Here is a 21,921-nt window from a genome sequence, read left to right as displayed (position 1 = left end):
CTATCGTTCTCTTCATCTTTCTATCATCTTATACAACAACCTATCGTTCTGTTCATCTCTCTATCATCTTATAAAACTATATGTCATTCTCTTCATCTCTCTATCATCTTATACAACTATCGTTCTCTTCATCTTTCTATCATCTTATACAACAACCTATCGTTCTGTTCATCTCTCAATCATCTTATAAAACTATCTGTAATTCTCTTCATCTCTCTAACATCTTATAAAACTATCTTTCGTTCTGTTCATCTTTCTATCATCTTATAAAACTATCTGTCATTCTGTTCATCTCTCTATCATCTTATACAACTATCTGTCATTCTGTTCATCTCTCTATCATCCTATACAACTATCTATCGTTCTGTTCATCTCTCTATCATCTTATACAACTATCTATCGTTCTGTTCATCTCTCTATCATCTTATACAACTATCGTTCTGTTCATCTCTTTATCATCTTATAAAACTATCTATCGTTCTCTTCATCTCTGTATCATCTTATACAACTATCGTTCTGTTCCTCTTTCTATCATCTTATACAACTATCGTTCTGTTCATCTTTCTATCATCTTATACAACTATCTATCGTTCTGTTCGTCTTTCTTTCATCTTATACAACTATCTATCATTCTGTTCGTCTTTCTATCATCTTATACAACTATCTATCGTTCTGTTCGTCTTTCTATCATCTTATACAACTATCTATCGTTCTGTTCGTCTTTCTATCATCTTATACAACTATCGTTCTGTTCATCTCTCTATCATCTTATAAATCTATCTGTCATTCTGTTCATCTCTCTATCATCTTATACAACTATCGTTCTGTTCATCTCTGTATCATCTTATACAACTATCGTTCTGTTCATCTTTCTATCATCTTATACAACTATCTATCGTTCTGTTCGTCTTTCTATCATCTTATACAACTATCTATCATTCTGTTCGTCTTTCTATCATCTTATACAACTATCTATCGTTCTGTTCGTCTTTCTATCATCTTATACAACTATCTGTCGTTCTCTTCATCTCTCTATCATCTTATAAAACTATCTATCATGTTGTTCATCTCTCTATCATCTTATACAACTATCTGTCGTTCTCTTCATCTCTCTATCATCTTATAAAACTATCTGTCATTCTGTTCATCTCTCTATTATCTTATAAAACTATCTGTCATTATGTTCATCTCTCTATCATCTTATAAAACTATCTGTCGTTCTGTTCATCTCTCTATCATCTTATAAAATTATCTGTCGTTCTGTTCATCTCTCTTTCATCCTATACAACTATCTGTCATTCTGTTCATCTCTCTATCATCTTATACAACTATCGTTCTGTTCATCTCTCTATCATCTTATAAATCTATCTGTCATTCTGTTCATCTCTTTCCCTTTCTAACAATTTCTAAATTAATGAAATGAAAACCCACGACAGAATAATGATTTACTGAGTATTCAACTTAATTTTATGTAATTGGGCAAATGAAGCATTCTCAAAGTTTATTCTTCCTTGTGCCAACATTAGACGATTTCATATTAGCAGATGATGCATATAACAATGGAGAGATGCCACTCTCTGCTTTTGAGAATAATTATTGCCAAAGTGATGGTTCTCCCAGAATACCTTTTGTTTTCCCTTTTGAAAAGAATACTGCCATCTGTATATCATGGAAAGCACCATCACAGAACACATATGCTGAATAATGATAATCTAATTTCATGAGAACCTATCCAGTAATTGTATCAGCAGATTTTAACTTTGGTATTAATTTAGAATAAATGATTAGTTCAAAGATGGGCAAGGCCATGGTATATTTTTTCCCATGTGTTAAAAACTACAGCTAAAATTATGATATTTGTGATAATTTTTTCAAGGTGAGCTTTGAGCACACCAAATTTAAAGGATAATGACAATGTAAATGTCAATTGTTTTGTTTAACCTGTATCAATTTAGTGTTTTCATAAAGTGAAAATAAACCAGCTTTACCTGTTCAAATTGGCACCGATTATATTCATTTTTCACTCATATATGGTTACGACAAATGCAAATTTTTATTGAATTAACCGATGTGAATGAGAATTACAGGATTAAATAAAACTACAAATTTTGTACTGCATTGCCAATTTAAAGACGTATTAATGATGATAATGTATAGCCTTTCCCTGTTACAACCTGCTCATGCACGCTTGTGTAACTATCAACTTGCTTTATGGACAATTGAAGTCTTCTCCATGACGACCGTTCAACGTATATCATTAGCTGATTCCTTGCATCTTTCTTGGAAACTGACTTCTCTCTGAGCTTCCTCCCACCTGTCAAGTACATGTTTGCTAGTTATCCAAGGAATCCAAAAATGTATCAATCCGATTCAACCCTGCTGTAGAGCTATCATGGTCTAGTGAATGCGTCACTAGACTGTGGATCGTGTGCTTCCTGTCTCGCCGTGGCACTAATATCCTTGGCCAAGGTTTAACTCCACATTTGCCACTCTCCGCCCAGGTGCAGTAAAGGGGACTGGGTAGGAATTCATTCCTGGAATGATTTCAGTGCATCAGGGCAGCTGGGCAAAAGCCAGGGTAATACAGTCAAACCTGTCTATAGCGACCGCCCTAGGGAAACACAAAAAAGTGGTCTTTGTAGACAGGTTTCTTTAGTACATGTTTCAATGAGAAACCATTTTCAAGGGTAACAAAAAATGTGGTTGTTGTAGACAGGTGGCCACTAAAGCAGGTTTGACTGTACAACTACTTTCAGGGCGCAATGAGAATCCCCTGGGATGGATATGTGCACAAATATACCGTAACTGCAATAATTATTAGTATAATCAATACTATTAGTTTATTACTAAAGTTGTATTACAAGTTCTTTTGAAATAAAGGCTTGATGAAACAACATTTTGCATACGATGAAGCTACACAGGGTCAGAGTTCAAAGCATCTTAGGATCATGCTGCTGGAGGTCAAAGGTCAAATGTCGACTGATCTCTTTTTATCCTTTGGTGAAGTTTCATCTTGATAGTAATCCTCATATTTGTATTCAATGTAGGGTACAGAAAAGGGTAACACTCCTAGAGAAAGGAAGACAAATGAAAGCACACATTAATCCAACCAGCTCTTAAAGATAAAGACCAGTTATGGTCATGCAATTGCATTGTGAAAGAAACGTTGTGGAATCGATCAGAAAAAGGTTGATCATCTAGCATATAAGTAGTGGTGTGTACTGCAAGGTTCTGGAGTCATCAAAATCATAAGAAATTTGGCCCAGTTTTGGTAAAGTTACAAGCACTGTACACAGAAAGATGTATATGGGACTATGCGCGACACATGCATGATATCTATCAGGTCCAAATAGATATAACATTTTACCAAATATATCAATTAGTAGGCGGTTTCTCGGCAAAATTTGTATCATTACGTATTAGTCAAAACATATTCTTTCACATGATTGGTAATAAGAGCTTCCATTTCATTTTTTTGAGAGGGGGGGGGGGGTTTCCAAAACTGGTCTTTACCTTTAATAATGGTAACAAAATTAATTATGATATAATTATATTCTCACGCAAAACTTTGAACCTAGCTGAAAGAACATACCCTGAACAAAACAAATACTTTTCCACACAAGTGGGACTGGTAATTAAACTAATGATTTTGTATCTACGGTTTGGCTACAAAATTACAAGATATACTTTAAACTATAAATACCAAAAAATTAGCATTCAAGGAAAATGTTTTGTGATCTGGAAGACTTCGTTGAAAAAAAAGGAAAAAAAACACTGACAGTAGATATTCAGACTTTTACACGAGAGATTCTCAGCCAATAGGATGCTCTCTAACAAAAGCACCATTTTATATATCCAATTAATTATACTTACCATATTGCCTTGCCTTCTCAATGGTTGCACACAGAGCCTTGTGTTGCCTCCGACATAACCCTAGTCACAGAACAAAGAAGAGCAAAATAACTAGAATGAGATGAATCATAAAGTGCTTCTTCTTTTACACAATGTGCTAATTCTATTGTAGCATTTTACATTTATCTTACATTCCTCCTGATGATAATGGTTCTGGGTTTATCTTGTCAAATATTTTTGGTGAGTGTCTGATTTTAGCCTGAGTATCAGTCATTCACAACCTATAAAAGGGGAATACCTTTAAAATCAAAATGAGTCTGAACATTGATATGGAAAATATGATTTTATTCTAAACAAATTAATAAGCACTGGACAGAAATTTACCAGATTTTACTACAAAACAAGATCGAAATAATAACTCAAGTCACCCAATCCATCCCAAGATTAAGAAAATCTACTTCATGTAATATGTTAATGTCCATGTTTGAACACAAAAACAGATTAAAAAAAATATTTGTTTTACAAAGAGCCTTGAATATATATATTTCTGCTCATCTTCTCACTTTCTAGGACAATTCACTGACCACTCATCAAACTGATGACTTTCAGCCTTTAAATGTACAAAGATTATAAGTACCGAGTATAAATTAATAAGTACATAATCACACTTTTTTTAGGCTTGTGAAGTTTAAATTTGTTGGAAGTAGACTCCCAAGCAGTGTATTTAATCCTGGGGTCTCCTAGCTCAATAAAACTTGGCCTCCACATTGTGTAGAGGCATGCAAAGATGAAAATATGTGCAAGAAGATTTATTTGGGTGGTGACACCATAAACGCCACAGAAAGAATAACATATCAGTCCATGACAGACCGTTAAATGAATTTATTACGTGGTCACTCCATAACATGTAATAAAAGTGACCCATGGACATGGTTGTATGGAAGGCTAACCATGTCATTGCTTTACACAGAGAATATTTGTTTGCCTATAATAGTCCTATTTTGGTTGCCATATATTTCATGTTTATATTTCACTCTCATCATCCAGTTCTATTCATCTATATTGTTTGTTATTTTTTATTAATTCATTGGGGGGGGGGGGGGTGGAGAGGGATTCTCTCTTCAGATGCTTGTTTTCCCTTTTCTTCTTCTTTCTTCATCCCTCCCCCTCTTTCTTTCTTTTCTCTCTCTCATCATTATTACAGTACTGATATTGGACTCTTTTCTCCCATAATTAAGTTTAATGTTCAATTCTGCAATTTTCAAGGGATAGATCAAACTTAAGAGCCTGTTGTAGCATTGGCAATATTTAGACATATACATAGACTGAAAATTTGAATAAAGTTCTCTCTTTTAGGCACTTGATCTATTCTTCACAATAAAGAAGTTTGAGAATAATCATTTCCCATTGATATATTACATTAAATGGATTGGAAAAGAATTAATACCTGACAATTTTCTGCCCCAATTTTGCACACTAACCATTTCTTGTATTTGCTGAATAAATATCATGCACTTACAGAAAATTAAGTTGATGGGACTAAGATATTGAAAACTAACCTGTCCTGTACGTTGAGTAGATATTCCATGAATGCGGACAGATGAATTGTTCCAACAGCTTTATATTCTGATCAGCAGAAACAGACAAAACATGAATAAAACTTGGCAATATGAAAAAAATATTTGATATCACATCACATTAGGCCCTGCCTTACACAACAAGGAATATAAAAACATGTATGGATACCTGCATGTGAGCATTTAAAGGCATCTTCCGAAGTTGCAGGATTAAAATGGATAAGCATATTTTTGCTACATAAATTATTGCATAACCAACAGCAGCATCTGAAGAACATTGAATATTCATGTCTTTTCACGAGTTGTGTTTTCTAATTATAATACTAATATGCCTTGTTTATATCAGTTTTTGATTCAGTTTCATTTATTTCTCCTCAAGAGATCAACAGATAAAATTACATATATAAACGGACAAATGTATAAAAATACATAAGATGAATTATAAAAAGTGAGGAAGACAGGAGCCATAAAGGAAACAAACCTTGTAAGAGGTCAACGTGTTCAGAAAACAAGATATAATATGTAACATATATGTTTACCCAGGGTAGCCTCATCGGTATTATTACTGTTCTCCTTTAGGGCCCTACAATCATACTATTATCACTGCTAGTTCAAATGTCAACAACAAAATGGCGGAGATATTGAGGTCTACACTATCCATACTTTAGACATCCATGGCCGTCATTGGAGGCTACTTACCTTGTAATGAAGGACTAGATTAGAATCTCTGCAGATTGGACATGGGTTACCACAAATTTGCTGCTTCTCTCCATTACCTCTCTGAAAAAGTTAAACAGAGGAAGCAACATTCAAAGGCAAATTGTACATTTTGAGGGTCAGCGACACAAAGACGTAACTCCATATTTTGCCCAAATGAGTATTTGATATCAAAATGTTCAGAAAAATGTGGGCTTTCCAGGAAACACAAAGACTTAACTCCACCAACACTTGATTGAAGTCGATGGCTAGTGAAACATAGACTTAACTCCTTGAGGCCCAGGTGCTCAGTGACACAAATCACTTTTTCTCAAAATGGCCCAAATGGAGTTACGTCTTTATGTCACTGACCCCTAGATTTGCAGTTTACCTACAGAATACGTAACTTCACAACATATAACATGTGCAAATATTCTACAGATTTCAAACATCACCAAACCTTTCTTGTCAGTTCAGATTTAATCATTTGTCGATTTTAAAGTTAATTTGAAATTTAAACTTTTTTGTTTTACCACAAAAGTTAAGGTCAGGAAGTAAACATTCTTGTCAAAGTTTATAGTAAGCAGTGTGCTACCATCCTGATATTTTTTCTCCTTACTAATCTTATCTCTCTCCATCTAACGCCCAAATCTTTCCTCCTTCCTACATGTATATCTATACCTCCCTCTCTCTCTCCACATTAGAAAATGGATAATACCACCCCTCACTTTATGCAGATTGGCAAAAACACAACTACAGATGGCAGTATGCAAGTAACAGAAAGAGGGAGGATAAGCCATTTAGGATGCATTTCTTGTCATGTTGATGGGACCAACAAGTTCATTAAAAATTCCTACCATTCCTATAGTGAGTATGTCTCCTTTCAAACACATGGATATGTTTTAATAAATTTAAATTGATCAAATCAGGAGAGCTTCATTCCATTGTGTTAAAACATAAGAAAGTTCCAATATACATGTTATCTCATTTCAATGTAAGGATATCAGCTCAACTGAAGCGAAGTCAATTCCGTCTTCACTAATAGCATTCTACCTAAAATGTCAACTATCCCAACTCTGTATCTCGTTTCCAAACTTAATCAGGGTTTAGTGAAGTCAGATAATGAACTTCTTGTAACTACATAGATCATGCAATATGCATGTAATTGTGTTATATCAATAGATGCATTAAACAAGGTAAAAGTTTTAAGGAAACATGAATACTTACAATGCACCTCTTCCTTGTTTCCTGTAATTACAAAAGACACAGTGAACACAATTACATGTAGGTAGTGGCAGAAACAGAAAGATTAAAAAGTTGCATATCTCTACCAGCCCCCCCCCCCCCTCCTCCACAGATATATTATTTATAAATTCCTGGCTTTTCAACCATTATCTTCATGGAGTACTGGGGGCTGTTTCTCGAAACCGTCATAAGTTAAAGGTAAAGACCAGTATTGGAAATGCCCCAATTTCAAAAAATGAAATGGAAGCTCTCATTACCAATCATGTGAAAGAATATGTTTTGACTAATACATGATGATAAAAAAATTGCCGGGAAACCGCCTACTAATTCATATATTTGGTAAATTTGTTTCTCTCATGGTCTGTGAGAGATATAGGGTAGTCCCATATACATCTTTCTGTGTATAGTGCTTGTAACTTTACGAAGAATGGGCCAAATTTCTTATCATTTTGATGATTCCAGAACCTTGCAGATGCTAGATGCTAGATGATCAACCTTTTCTGATCGATTCCACAACGTTTCTTTCACAATGCAATCGCATGACCATAACTGGTCTTTACCTTTAACTTCTTGGACATTCTATTGAAAAGTGTGTTATAGGATTAATACACGTTCTATGTGATGTCCATGAACTTAGACTTATGAGCGTTTTAAGAAACAGCCCCCTGCACACTATCATTATTAGCATACTCAAGACAAGAAGTGGATACATGCTATACAAAGAAGAAAAAAATTAAATCCATCTGTTTCCCCAACCAAAAATGTCCCGTGCCTGCATGTATACATGATAATATATATACTACAGTCAAACCTGTCTATAGCGTCCACCCAAGGGAAACACAAAAAGTGTTTTTTGTAGACGGGTTCCTTTAGTGCATGTTTCAAAGAGAAACCCTTTTCAAGGGAAACAAAAAATGTGGGTTTTGTAGACGGGTGGTCACTAAAGAAGGTTTGACTGTATAGCATAAAATTGAGATTAATCAATGCAGCTGCCTACAAATTCAGACTGTATTGAATTTCTTTGTTAGGCCTAAAAAAAAAAAGATGTTGCATTCCTCTTTGCTACCGACCACAAAATCTTGAAATCTACTGTCAGCTTTTTAAAAAAGTTCTTTTTTTTTTTACTCTTTTTTAGATAAAAATGTATTAAATGCATTAAAAACTGAAGAAAAAAAACAGCCCAAAGAGGGAGACCAACAACAACAAAAAAGTTATTAAAAAAATATATTTCTGACCGACCCATGTTTTGGCACCTAAAGGGCAATACAACATCTTTTTTTTTAGGCCTTATGAAGAATGTACTTGATCCTATAGAGTACCGAAGCTGTGAAAAATCTACTTTTAGAATTTCTCAATTTTTTCTTCATTTTCCGAAAGAAAATAAAAAATAATGTTTAGGAGCCAGAGCATATAACACTGAGTTCCCATAGGACATATATTCATTCAGATGGTCATATCTCAGCCAATACTTAACATATTCAATTGGTTTTCGACATTTGGACATTATTTTTGATGTTCTTTCGGAATATGAAGAAAAAAATGAGAAATTCTAAAAATAGATTTTTGATGACGTCACACTTCACCACTCTATGAAGTAAGGTATCATAGAACATTAGGATAAAATTATTTACCTTTGGAGGTATCCTGCCTTTATGATTCCTTTTATAATTGGCCCAAATTGGCTTATCTCCATACCTCTTTATGAACTCTGGAAAGGAACAGGAAAATAAATGAGAAAAAAAAGAAAAAGAATAGTTTATCGAATCTGGGCCCTGTAACATAAAAGGCCCATATTCTAAAAATGCACCTAACCCTGGATATAAAATAACACATAACAAAAGAAGACCTCAAACTACCGGTATGTTTCTTTTTTTAAAGGTAATACAAAGTTTTAGTATGGGGTCATGAGTTTGGTTAAAATGAACATACTGGAAGTATATGCGATTTTACAATATTAAATGATTGTTGTCGTGGTTGAAATCGAGTCTAAAGTGATGACATTGTTAATAATAAACTCTTTATCTTGCATAGCTCCCTCTCAAGACTGATACAACTTTAGCTTTAAAACAATGTTTCTTGACTACAATCGACCAATCTGCTATTCCCGTTTGGAAATGATATACCATGGAATGGCCTTAGGCGCTATATAAAATTTTTGAAATTTACCGGAAGCACCGGTAAAAAAATTATTATTCAATTTCCCAAAAGCAGAAGTGTTTTATGGGTGCTTTATAGTGCTTATTATACATCCACAGGGCATCCAAATATATCAAAATTTTAAAGAATTACTATCCATCACATTTTCAAAATTCTCAAACTTTGCATTACCTTTAAACATGGGCCCTGTTTCATTGAACTTCTAATCAATAACAAGTGCTAAACTTCTCATGCTCTCAGCCAATCAAATGCCATGATTTCAGTAACTTAGTACAGTTATTGCTAATTTTTATGATAACAAGTTTTATGAAACAGGAGCCAGATATTTTTAAAAAAAGAAGCCTAAACCCAGCAAAGTGGTTTAAATTCTAGGAGAGTGTAGGCCAAGAATTATAATTGGTTGTATCTCCCTCGACTTTATTATCTCCTTCAATCAAGTCTAACTTCACATTCTATACAATAAACAGTAACTTATAATTAATTTATAATACAGGTAGATAAACAAGCATGGTAGAATACAATTACATCAAGTTAAGAGAGGTGATAGATTATTTATGACGGATTGAAAGTCAATGTTTAACTTGTTCTACTACCAAATTATTGTCTAGCGATCCCATACATCCAGATTCAAGTAAGTAACAGCATCTATGTACCTTCACTGTTCAAGTATTCAATTGCTTGAAGAAGTTCTGCTTCTGTGAGCTCCTGCCGCTGTGGATGCTGTTCGTTGGATTCAGATTCTTCATTGATCTCATCCCATCTTATGACTGAGGTTGTGATTGTCTGCCTCCCAATGTCACTTGTGATCTGGCAAAGAGAAAGAGATATATATATATATATATAGAGAGAGAGAGAGAGAGAGAGAGAGTGAGAGAGAGATATATATATGTATCATCTTTATTCAGCATTATACACAAAGAAGTATACACTTTTGAACCCAGGTCCATGACACAATGTAGTATACAATACACAACTGTGTCACTGGCATATATAGAGAGAGATAGAGATAGAGAGAGAGAGAGAGAGAGTGTGTGTGTGTGTGGGTGCGAGAGAGAGAGAGAGATTTCAAATGTAAATCGCACGTTAGCTCATTATTATCAGGGACATGTGGAAGGTAATACAGCAAGAAAGTGTATCACTCTGGTAACTATTAAATTTCCACATTACCGGTATTGGTTAAATTCTTGACAGATTTCAAAGTGCTTTGCATGAGAAGAAAGAAGAGTCCATAAGGTTTGTTATGTGCAGGAATTGGTGATAACTTAACACATTTGTAGTTTTATTTACAGATCGCAATATCTCTAGAGTTATTTGACGATCAATTTTCAAGTTGCACCAATTGTAGTCAAAAACTTTGCCGTCCACTTGGTAATAAATAGCCAATAGGTGAACTAAATAAATTTGTGTAGAATATGACAATATGAATATGGATCTCTCTCTTTCTCTCTCTCTTCAGCAGCAGTGAAGTTATCTACCGTAATGAGGATCCGAGACATTACGGTAGATAACTTCACACAGGCGCGCGCCTGCCCACAACCCACCATCGGTATGTACTTGTATTGTGCAGTGGTTTGCCGTGAAACCTGTGAAAAAGTGTGTACCAGTAGTAGTACTAATATCAACGTTTATCCCAAAAATAACAAGAAAATAACAAGAAAATTGACACGAAACAGGTAATAAACATAATGACTTTTAACTCATGATCTTTATTTGGACATCTAAAAAATATTTACTTCATTTTGGGTATGTTTTATTAGGGTATCTCCACGCCGAAGTTACGGGTCAAATTGTGGATAGGTTTCTGAACAAGCGCCAATCTTACTCTCTCCAACTCCGAGTCTTGACTTCAGCTGTAAAATAGTCGCAAAGTTAATGTCTCCCAGTTGCAGTTGAAATCTCCCAATAATAATAGATGGTCATACATGTATGTACTTTGGCATGCCTTTTCAATATGATTACAGAGTTAATTATTGTTTTCAGTAGAATTTATAATAGCGCTGCGTCCGCGCCTGAACTTATGAAGTTTTTACTAGCTTTGGTCTAGCCTAGACCCACTAACTTGAATTTGAACATGTGGGTCCATTGCTCTCAAATTTGTCTCCAATAATACCCAGGAAAATAAAGGATCGAATAATATCCACGCATCATCACTTACATTTTTTAGTGAAGCTTTTTCTGATCTGTATAGAAATGGAATTCCTCTGGAAATAAATGGCGGATTCCTTCGTAGAACTGTATTTCCTATCGCACGAAAAAAGTAATTTGCACGAATGGAAGCTGCCATCTTGTTTGATGATTAATATCAAAATAAAATTATAAAAATACCTATCAATATATTCTATCAAATAATATTTTGATTTAAAAATAATATTTAAAGTATAATTGAATATAATTTGGTATTTTTCAATAAAAATTAGAATTTTCAAGATGAAATCTGATTATTAAAAAAGAATAATTTGGAAGGTAATACGTCACAAGCACGTAACAATCGAACGCATGCGCAGATCAATAGGGCGTGCTTCCGATTGCCATTTTAGGACGGAATCATCTGCCAGAACAAACCACGTCGACATAGAATTAGTTATAATTTACTTATATTCTCCCATTTCTGGTTTTGAGACTTAACTAATGAATTAGCTTTCTATTTGGGACTGTTATGAATTAATATTTCACCATTTTCTGGGTTCTATTTTGATATAATAGGGGGAAAATCACCGAAAGTACGGTGCGAAATAGAGACATTTGGAAGAACCACGCACCTCTCATAATCCAAACGGAAGGGAACTGGGTGGGATCAAACCATCGGGTAAATTTAGCATTTTATAGAAGATATGGCTAGGAAAGCAGATTCAGGAGCTGTACCCAGATATATAAGTCTGTTATGAACGCGGAGAGATGGCCCGAGGTTTTCTGAAAGAGGGTGATAATAAAGTGTAAGTTGTTAAAACGTGAGCAAATCTATCATGACAGCCATGTTTCTCTTCACAGGGACGTAGGCCTACATGCATAAGAATTTCTCAACGTGCTGGTTTACAACATCATTTTTCACCTAATATTACGCTAAAGTGGATTGATTTGTCTTGTGTGTGACTCTATCAGTGTGTTAGCGCATTATTCCTGACCAAGAAGATGTGGATCATGGATAGCCTTCAGGACTACGTTGGTGTAATTCCTGGAGGAAAGCGAGACAACTTTATTTTTAGTCGACGTAAATGCAGCAAGCGCCATGTTTTCCGTTCCATATTGGTGTATGCAAATCAGCTGCCTGGATATGCTAATGAGTGAAGTTGGCGCGCGGAAGTTTAGCTCGTGAGCTGAGCTAGCTGTGCATGCTATTTCGAGCTGCTGCCTGTGGAGCTGAAATGGCGCTGGCCTGGATCGAGTTGACGATGACGGGACTTTCCCTCGCCCGGAAAATGAAAATCAAGGCACTATGTTTAGTGGAATCAGGAATTTAGTGAGATTCAAAAGACAATTTTTTAGATAATGTCAATGTAAAACAACATTTGAAAAAATGACAATGGCAAAGCAAGATAAAAATTAAAATTTACAGCACTTGACTTGTCCAGATGAGAACGGCAGAAGTTGAACTTTGAAGATTTTTTTTTTTTTTTTTTTTTTTTTTTTTTAAATCTGAGAGTGAGAGTGAGAGTGAGCTGAGTTGAGTTGCCTTGTCCATTGCATTGCGATTTGTGTGCATGTGTGAGTCTTGTAAAATTATGTTAGGAGCAGTGCAGTGCCAGTGCAGTGTTTCAATTTAATTTATGATCGGACATTTCAATTAATATCAATGCTGGGCCGTGTAACTTGTTATTGAATATTGGGAAAGCAGGGTAAGCTGGTAGACAGTAAATTTCTGTCTCTTTCGTTTGTTAGCCTCTTATTTGGGTAGGTTTGGCTCCTCTCTTTAGACAGAAGCCGGCCATAGGGTCTGCTGTCGAAGGTTTGGGGACACAATCGTGCCACCAAATGTGCTATCAAGTTTGGACTAAAATGTCATTTTACTTTTAGCAGATTGCATTTACTCTCTAAGATTAGGCCTAGGCTAAGGCCTGAAAATGTTGTAAATTGTATTGCCCTTTGCGACCGACCCAAAAATCTTGAAATCTATGGTCTGCTTTTTTTTAATATATTTTTTTTTAACCGTTTTTCAGAAGAAAAAAAAATGTTTAATGCATAAAAAAAATATGTATTATAAAGCATTCAAAACTGAGTAATATCAACCCAAAGAGGGAGGGGAAAAGAAAAAAATAAAGTTAAAAAAAAAAAAAATCTGACCGACTGACCCATGTTTTGGCACCTAAAGGGCAATTCAACATCTTTTTTTAGGCCTAATAATCAGTTCCACTTACCAGATTGACTGAATGACCGGTTAACAGTCTTTTTTCCTGATTTTCTTTGTCACAATTGAACTCTTGTGTGGAAATTCTTGCAGCCGTATTTTAAACTGTTACTGTCATTAGTGTCAATTGATGCATAATAGCCCAGCTACATGTACATGTAAGATCACTTTCACTAATTGTTAACTTTTCCATTTCACCTCCACCCCCATCCCCCTCAGAATTGTTCTACCGTATTACCCTCTGACAAATGTGTCTTTGAACACTTTTTTTTTTGGGGGGGGGGCTCTTTGCAAAAGTGTGTCTTAATTAAATGGCATCCTCTTTCAAATAATACAATTTAAGTGAAATTCTGCCATCAATTTTTTTGGCCAATTTGGGGCTCCCAACACTTCAGAGGAGTTATAACAAGATTTCCAGAACCACTTGGGGTACTAGTATGACCTTCAAAGTTCAAACTTGGTGATAATACATTGTATTTGTATTAGATATGTCAGTGTTCAATTTATGAAAAGTACAGGATTTTAGCTTTGTTATCGCAATATCTCAAGAGCCATTAGAGGTATGAGCCTCAAACCTCTGGATATGGTCACTTAATGGGTGTACATGAATACCATGGAGACGATCTGATATTCTGATTAGATTTTGGGGTTTTTAGGTCAAAATACAGAGGCATAATTGTCAGCTGAGGGCATTCAATTAGCTCTTGTTTATTCCCCCTTGGTATGCATACAAAGGAGGTTGCTCATAGGAACATTATACCACTGGTTTGCACCAAACTTTCACTAATTCACTCATCCATTTATCCATTTATCTTAATCAATCCACTCCTTTCTTTAAATCAAGGTGCTTTTTCCTCTTTTAATCTTGAATTTCTATTTACATGTACCGGTACAGCTTTGAGAATCATACATACAATTTTCAGCTTGTGTTTACAAAAACTTTTAAAATTGTGCTTGAGTTCTTGATTTTATTTAAATCTTGAGTGAATTAGCTATGAGTGTGTCATGTTTTCATGCAAATCGGACTAGATAATCAAAAGCAATAGTGAATGAGGGGATATGACGTGAACATTTCTTAATGTTTTTCCATAGGAAAGCCCACCTTAAACAGCAAATCTAAAAGAAAGTGAAAATTTGAATGAAATTGAAAACAGACAGAAATTATTAAGAAAATTATTTTAAAAAATTTAAGTTGTAATCACTATACAAAAAGGTTTTTTTTAAAGAAATTGGCTGTATCTTTATTGGTACTGTAACATAGTGCCAGACAACTTCCCCTTTTGTTCTAATACATGAGATGAGATTATAAAAGGGATGACTTGGGCAAGTCTTTCCTTTGAAGAGGTCCTATAATGATATGCTATCCATAATATATTGTGAGTAGTGCCCCCCACAGAGTAGGCGATTAGGAGAAAGACGGTCAGAATTAATCACATTTTTGCACATGACAAATGAGAGAGTTGTCCATGATTATGGCATGATCCACTGACAAAATTGCGAAGTTCTGATACACAAAGATTAAGTGATCTCAATTCGAACATTTCTTATTATTGGTCTGATTTATTTCAAACTTTGGCCAATCTGTTTCTCTTGTTTTTCTGCTTTCATATAAATGAGCTTTGATATTACAGAGGTTTGATTTTTCTTCACTAAGAGTTTCTTTTAAATGCGCTTTACAACATGGTTCCACTGTACAATTGAAAATTAACTTGGCATCAAAAGTATCGTTTGCCTTGACATTTGATTTGATATCGAGCCCTATAAGGTCTATCAATAAATCAGATTGTGCTCAAATCTTTGATGTCATGGACAAATACGCCATTTTTGTGATGTAACCAAATGTATGTACACTGTACATGATAGCTTTTGTGGAGCACTATGATACAAATTATTTTATTCACTTGTTTACAAATAATTGCATTTCAAATTTTCAACAGTTGAATTGCATACATTTCTTGTCGTTAGGTAGGACAAACATTAGGGCTTGCCCTACCTAGCAAAAATTAATGTATAAGTAATTTGCATTTTGACTATTGAAATACAATTGTTCGTAACAGATCATAAAATGATTTGTAATGAGGTGCTCAACAAAGATTTGTGCATTAAAATTTGATTACCTTATGAAAATGGTATTGCTTGTGCAACATGTATGGCCTTGCCGTGGCCCATTAAACATTAATGAAAATTCTACATGATTTCAGTTTCTTGTTAAATGGATATAAAGTCAGATAAGATGAGTATGACATTATGACATTTTTTTTTCTTCATAAAAATTAGCAATCTTGTTATATGTCGAGGCTCCAAAACAATGTCATGCAAAGAAGTTAGATCTGCCAAATAACTCTATAATGAGAGTTTGTTCTGACAATATTTTGTATGACATGGTTCCAAGGTAGTTAAAATAGGTGTGTTATGAGTTGCAAGTCAATGAGCAATGATGAGGAAAGAAGTCTTGTAAATCATTGATCATGTGAATGTTTGATACTTTTTAAGCACAATTTAATATATGTATGAATCAGTTGCAAATTTTTGTCATAACAATTCTCTCCCTACAAGAAAGAAAGAAATACAGGTCGTAAAGTGAACATAAATACATGAGATGGAGAGTGCTATACCTTTGGAAAGCTCACAAGTATCTTCTTAGAGGAAAGAAGACAAATCTACATGTAGATTTCCTTTGAGAAAATTAAAAAGATATTTGAAATGTCTTCCACGCAATAGTTGTTGAACAAAGTTATGTAGAGTAATCATATTTTCTCTATATGCCATTTAACTTGAAAATGGATCTTGTAAGACCAACGATTGAATGTCGGTTTAAAGCCATTAGGATGTTGACTCATTTTACAGATTTATATTAACTGCTTAAAAGCATGTTGCACAATGTTTGAGAAAAGATTACTGTTACTTTATGGTGTTGAAAAGAAAATACTGCTTTTCTATTTCTCTGTTTTAGTGGATGTACAAACAGTCAAACACTGGTGAAAAAAGGATAACATTCACAAATTCATTTTGACAAGGCTTTAACCTACCACTTAATATTGTGATATTGATGTTTGACATAGCCTCCTAAATAATTAAAAGGTACCTTTAAGTAGACATGTATGACAAAGCTCTTGTAACAAGTGTAAATTGTGTTCTGTCTCTGAATGGATGATTAAGTATTGAAGATGTTTTTGTTTATTTCAACCAAAAAAAAGTTAATACAGGCATAACAGAAATTGATGTTGCTGCAAGAATATTTTGTGTTTTTCAGAGATAATTCATAACACGTTTTGGTTGGGAGTTTTTAATTTAAACGTGTATGATTTAAAAGATTTTGTATATTCTCTCTATTAATTTTTTCTTTGATGAAAATGTAACTATTCCTAACATACCTTCAACCTTTTTCTCTAATTTTTCTGCATTCATACAACACAAATGTTGGATTGGCCTCAAAATTTGTAAACTCATGAAAAGGCCCCTCTGTATTTGCCAATGTATTTATTATATACCATTCATAATTGACTAATCCTATTTTGTTTTCTCTCTTTGTTCTCTTTCTTCCATTACAGGTAGCATAAAGCGTTTAGTACTTACCACCAATCCCTTTACAAGATCCCAGTTGACACAGATCAAGCTCCAAATATATTCTATATTAGAATATATACTATCATTTCACAATGGTAAATTTATCCAAAGTTCATGGGAATTTTTAAAATTCCCAATATTTCAGCAAAACATATATGTGCTAAGGTTATGATAAATATGCAATTACATGTATATAGAGGTGAATAAATTTACAAGCATTTAATTTCTCTTCGCCTCACATTTCCCCCATAAATGCGAGTTGAGAAGAAATTACCCTTTCTTACTATTCAGTCCATGAATAGACAAGAAATGGGTTTCAAATTAGATACAAATCCTTTTTTTTTTTTTTTTTTTTTTAAATATGTGTGACAAGTACATTATTATTATTATTATTTTCATTTACTGCAACCTTTACAATACTGATACTTCTTACAGTCTTTATAAGTGCTAATTATGATAAATTGCATGGGCTAAGTGAAAAGATCAAGTAAGATATCGTCGGTGGGGTGACAAAACCTCGTATCTCAATTTTTTGAGATTTTGATTTTTTTGCATAATTTTGTACCTAATGGCCTACGACACCACCTGATAAATCTATGGAACGCCTCCTGTCTCGGTTTTTTCACAAATTCCAAACGAAGGACGGTGTCACAGCACTAAATCTGTTAAGACCGGAAAGGTTTTTGCGCTCTCCTGAAAATTCATGATTTTTGAGATACGAGGTTTTGTCACCCCCACCAACGATATATTGTTTACTAAAATGATGATATCCGAGTATGAATTCGACCACATGAATAAAAGTCACTGAATCTTTTTTTTTTTTTTTTTTTTTTAAGTAAAGAAAAATATAGATAAGTAAGTACCTTAAATTAAAATCTAAGTATGTAGACTTGAATATCAAGATGACTTTTTAAAAGAAGTTCATTATAAAAAAAACTCTCATAATCTACAGCACGGGTGCTTAGAGGAAAATCGTAAAACAAGGATCATGTTTCCAGTTTTAATTGAGACAGGGTTGCATTGCCCCCTCCCCTTCCTTTTGTCAACGCTGATTGAGATTATGTAAAGATTGCATTAACATGCTTCCATTTTTATTTTTATTTTTTTTTGCATTTCATGTCTTGCTTGTGCTTTCTAGGCCCACTTGTGTGGAAGTTGGTATAAAATGTCTAGAGCCTTTTACAATCATTTACAGATTTCAGTATAAAAATCGGAGGAGGAAAAAAACAAACAATAGGCCTACTGTAAAAAATATAGACCTGCATTAGTATTTCTGATCTCAAACTGTCATCTTGCTCTCTTTCTGTGTCCCCTTAAAGGTAGTGTATCCCTTTTGCAGCCAAATTTAAATTCTTTAGTACTTTGCAGGAATCATGAGTATGTCACGTACAAACTGTATATCCTATCTGTGAAATTTAAAAGTTACAAATGTAGCAGTGACCTAGTTATGCAAGGGATACCATTTATTCTCTAGATTTTACTGTCAGACACTTTCGAGTCAGTGACTGACCTTTTTTTTAATAGATAAAGTTAGCTGTAAAGGGTACATTATCATTTGTGCACATCAATGACCCTCCTCTTTTAATGACCAAAATTAAACTTATCAAGTCTTTACTCAGTCTACACATAACGCACAACTATGCAGTACAAGGGTCTGACAATCAGACTACCTTCTAGGCCTATTTTTTTGCAACACATTTCGAAAATTCCTAATAGAATTCCATGTACGGTACAGACAATTACAAGTTCTAATCTTTTAAGAAGAGTTTTTAGTTGGTTTTATCTCTTGTTTACCTTAGGATTTACATAATTTATATTTTCAGCCTGAAAAAGGGACAGACTACCTTTAAAAGCACTTTTGATCTCATTTCAATTAATTCAACACGTTAAAAAAAAAAATGAAGGCTTTTTTCAGCAGACCTGAACAAGCCTTTATTCTAAATAAATGAATATATTGGGAGTTAGAGGGCTATAGCATTTATAAGGCCAAGACCTTTATGTTCATCACCATTTTCTTTAGTCTATTACAAATAAATGAATAAATAATTAGGCTAGGGAGCTCCTGTAACACACACTGCTATGAGACTAAACATGGAAAAAAAAATTGGAGCGACAAAAATCATAGTGGCTTTTTAAAATATTTTTTATAGATTACTCTTTGTAGGTGTCCCATTTTTCAGAGAGTGCCCTTTTAGTTGGTGCACCCCCCCCCCCTCTCTCTCTCTCTCTGTCTCTGTCTCTTTTGATAAAGAAGTTTTTTTTTGTTGTTGAAATGATGTGTTACTTCATTAAAGGGATAGTTGAGTTCTGTTGCAGAGGGCGCTACTCAAAACAATTTTTTTGTGAGATTATGAAAAACCGAGTGTCAAATTTGAAAGAACATACAATTTAAATGACAAAATCGGTTTAGAGACTGCAAGAAACATTTTTTTTTCCGGCCCTGCATTGGATCAGGCTACATTTTCAATTGAGGACACAATTCAAAAGCTGATAAACTTTAGTTCATAACATTTTACTGCGTCAAATAAAAGTTTATAAAAGAAAAAATATCATTACCGGGTAGGCCTTTATAAAGTAAGCAACTGTGGATTATAGAGACATGTTGAGAAATTGCAAATTATTGTTATTTTTGAGGGGTTGAGAAGAAAAATAATGATGATAGTAATAATAATAATAATAATGATAATACAAACAGTCATGACAATGATAAACATAGAATGGACTAAGAGTTTCTCAACTTCACACACAATTTTGGCTCACTTATGATAGATACCTACATGCAAATGATTTGCTTGAAGATGCCTGTAGGTAGGATTTTTATATAATAATTTGGTATTTGAGTGCAGACAGCACTAACATCTTTAACCTTGCACACATTTTGTAAACAAGTACATAATGCAGGCCACTATCATTGCTGCAGTGCATAAATGACGTGTCTAGGGATCCCTGCCTGATGTATGCCCAAATATGGGCATATTAGTAGTTGATAGTCTAGTGCGCAGGCAGCATAAGGTATTGATACAGAAAATATAAGACTGACATGCATAGGTGTAGGTGTAAAGTGAAATGATTACCGGTACTAGTTTTTGAGACGGCAAATATATGAACAAAGGGTTCCTCTATGCCTCAATTCAGAGAAATGATTATTAATTACTAGTCAAGGTCAACATGTTGTTTTTTTGAGAAATTATTTATATAACAAAAATGAGTCAATTGTTCAGCCAGAAATAAGCGGAACAGAAGAAAATACTTTTTTTTTTTTTAAGTACCACTTTAAAAAAAAAAAAAAAAAAAAAAAAAATCAGTTACATAACATAATAAGTAGGAAACCATACATGAACATATATAGATGTTCAGATATGTGTGTACTTGTACAATCCTATGTCAACATACACTCCTCTTGCTAAAGAGGATATGACTCACACATGATACAAAGTCCACATTACAAAAGCATTTCTACTTAGTTACACAAACACTGTCATACACTCTAGTTAAACGTCTATACTGTTCTGTAGTAGACACAGTCATGTGACCAATAGAGGGATAATAAAGCTATGATGATTGACACTAATAAGGCCAATTTAATGGAGAGAGCCATGAATGCATGAAATATCTAATCATAATCGCTGTTGTATACCTCCCATATGCCCCCCTAAGTAAATAGAGTACTTCATACCTGAGCTAAGAATACAAATTAATTTAAAAAATACTGGTGGTTTTTTTTTTTTAGCAAAGGGGGCTATATTTGTGCTTTTATTTGTGCTTTTATTTGTGATTATATAAGTATTATGAACCTCCATCTCTTTAATTTTTATTTTTTTATATATTTTTTTTTTTTATAACTACTGGCTCGTAAAAGAATATCTTATTGCCTTTTTATTGTTAATTATTACATGTATTGCTTTCAATAATGTTCTCTTTTTATATTACTTACTTAATTAAATTATTATTTTATTTATTCGGTATGTAAGTTTAGTTTATATAGTTATGCATATAAAGGGACGACGATGAGCCCTGTAGGTAATGAAAAGGTACGAATAGAGATAGGAATTGGGAGTATAATTGTAGCATGTAATAACGATATAAGGGGACATCTTTATGAGCCCCGGAGTATAAATGCTACAAAATAAACAAATATAAATAAATCTGTTACTTTCTTGATTTGGGTAAGATGTATGGTGACAGTTACCAATGTGACCCCCAGCAATCGGATTTAATGTCTTTGTCTATAATATTGACCGTACTTGTGTTGTATAAATTATGAACATGTCTGGGAATCGTACATGCATTATACATGTACATGTGAATCTTTTTCGAGTGAAGACAATACTAAGGCCATACCTTTTGTGTTCGGGTTATTTTCGGGGGGGGGGGGGGGAGGAACTCTCACTTTGTTTTGAAATTGGTTTGACTCTTGAAAATATCGAAATCTATTCATTTGAATTTCTACGAGTACATTGATTATGGTACTATGAAACGGCCCTG

General features: G+C 34.0%; 2 protein-coding genes across 2 annotated transcripts in view; one reads left to right on the top strand and one right to left on the bottom strand.

The window, feature by feature from the left end:
- Positions 1 to 1,444: 1,444 nt before the first annotated feature.
- On the bottom strand, positions 1,445 to 11,816 carry LOC756938 (28S ribosomal protein S18b, mitochondrial-like). Its single transcript, XM_030997815.1, has 8 exons — positions 11,683 to 11,816; positions 10,181 to 10,334; positions 9,002 to 9,078; positions 7,353 to 7,373; positions 6,129 to 6,209; positions 5,412 to 5,478; positions 3,874 to 3,933; positions 1,445 to 3,069 (listed from the first exon to the last, which is right to left on the bottom strand). Exons 1-8 carry the CDS (start codon positions 11,809 to 11,811, stop codon positions 2,969 to 2,971), a joined length of 690 nt encoding a protein of 229 aa, XP_030853675.1. The 5' UTR covers positions 11,812 to 11,816; the 3' UTR covers positions 1,445 to 2,968.
- Positions 11,817 to 12,043: 227 nt separating this feature from the next.
- LOC575274 (serine/threonine-protein phosphatase 1 regulatory subunit 10) overlaps positions 12,044 to 21,921 on the top strand; it is a 29,560-nt gene continuing 19,682 nt past the window's right edge. Inside the window, exons 1-2 of the mRNA XM_030997434.1 lie at positions 12,044 to 12,460; positions 17,421 to 17,531. Coding sequence (XP_030853294.1) covers positions 17,529 to 17,531 — 3 coding nt within the window. The 5' untranslated portion in view covers positions 12,044 to 12,460; positions 17,421 to 17,528. The remainder of the gene's footprint in view (positions 12,461 to 17,420; positions 17,532 to 21,921) is intronic.

The sequence above is a fragment of the Strongylocentrotus purpuratus genome, unplaced genomic scaffold (genome assembly GCF_000002235.5).
Source record: "Strongylocentrotus purpuratus isolate Spur 01 unplaced genomic scaffold, Spur_5.0 spur5_scaffold_4, whole genome shotgun sequence".
Taxonomy (NCBI): domain Eukaryota; kingdom Metazoa; phylum Echinodermata; class Echinoidea; order Camarodonta; family Strongylocentrotidae; genus Strongylocentrotus; species Strongylocentrotus purpuratus.
This window is presented reverse-complemented; position numbering and strand designations above follow the sequence as displayed.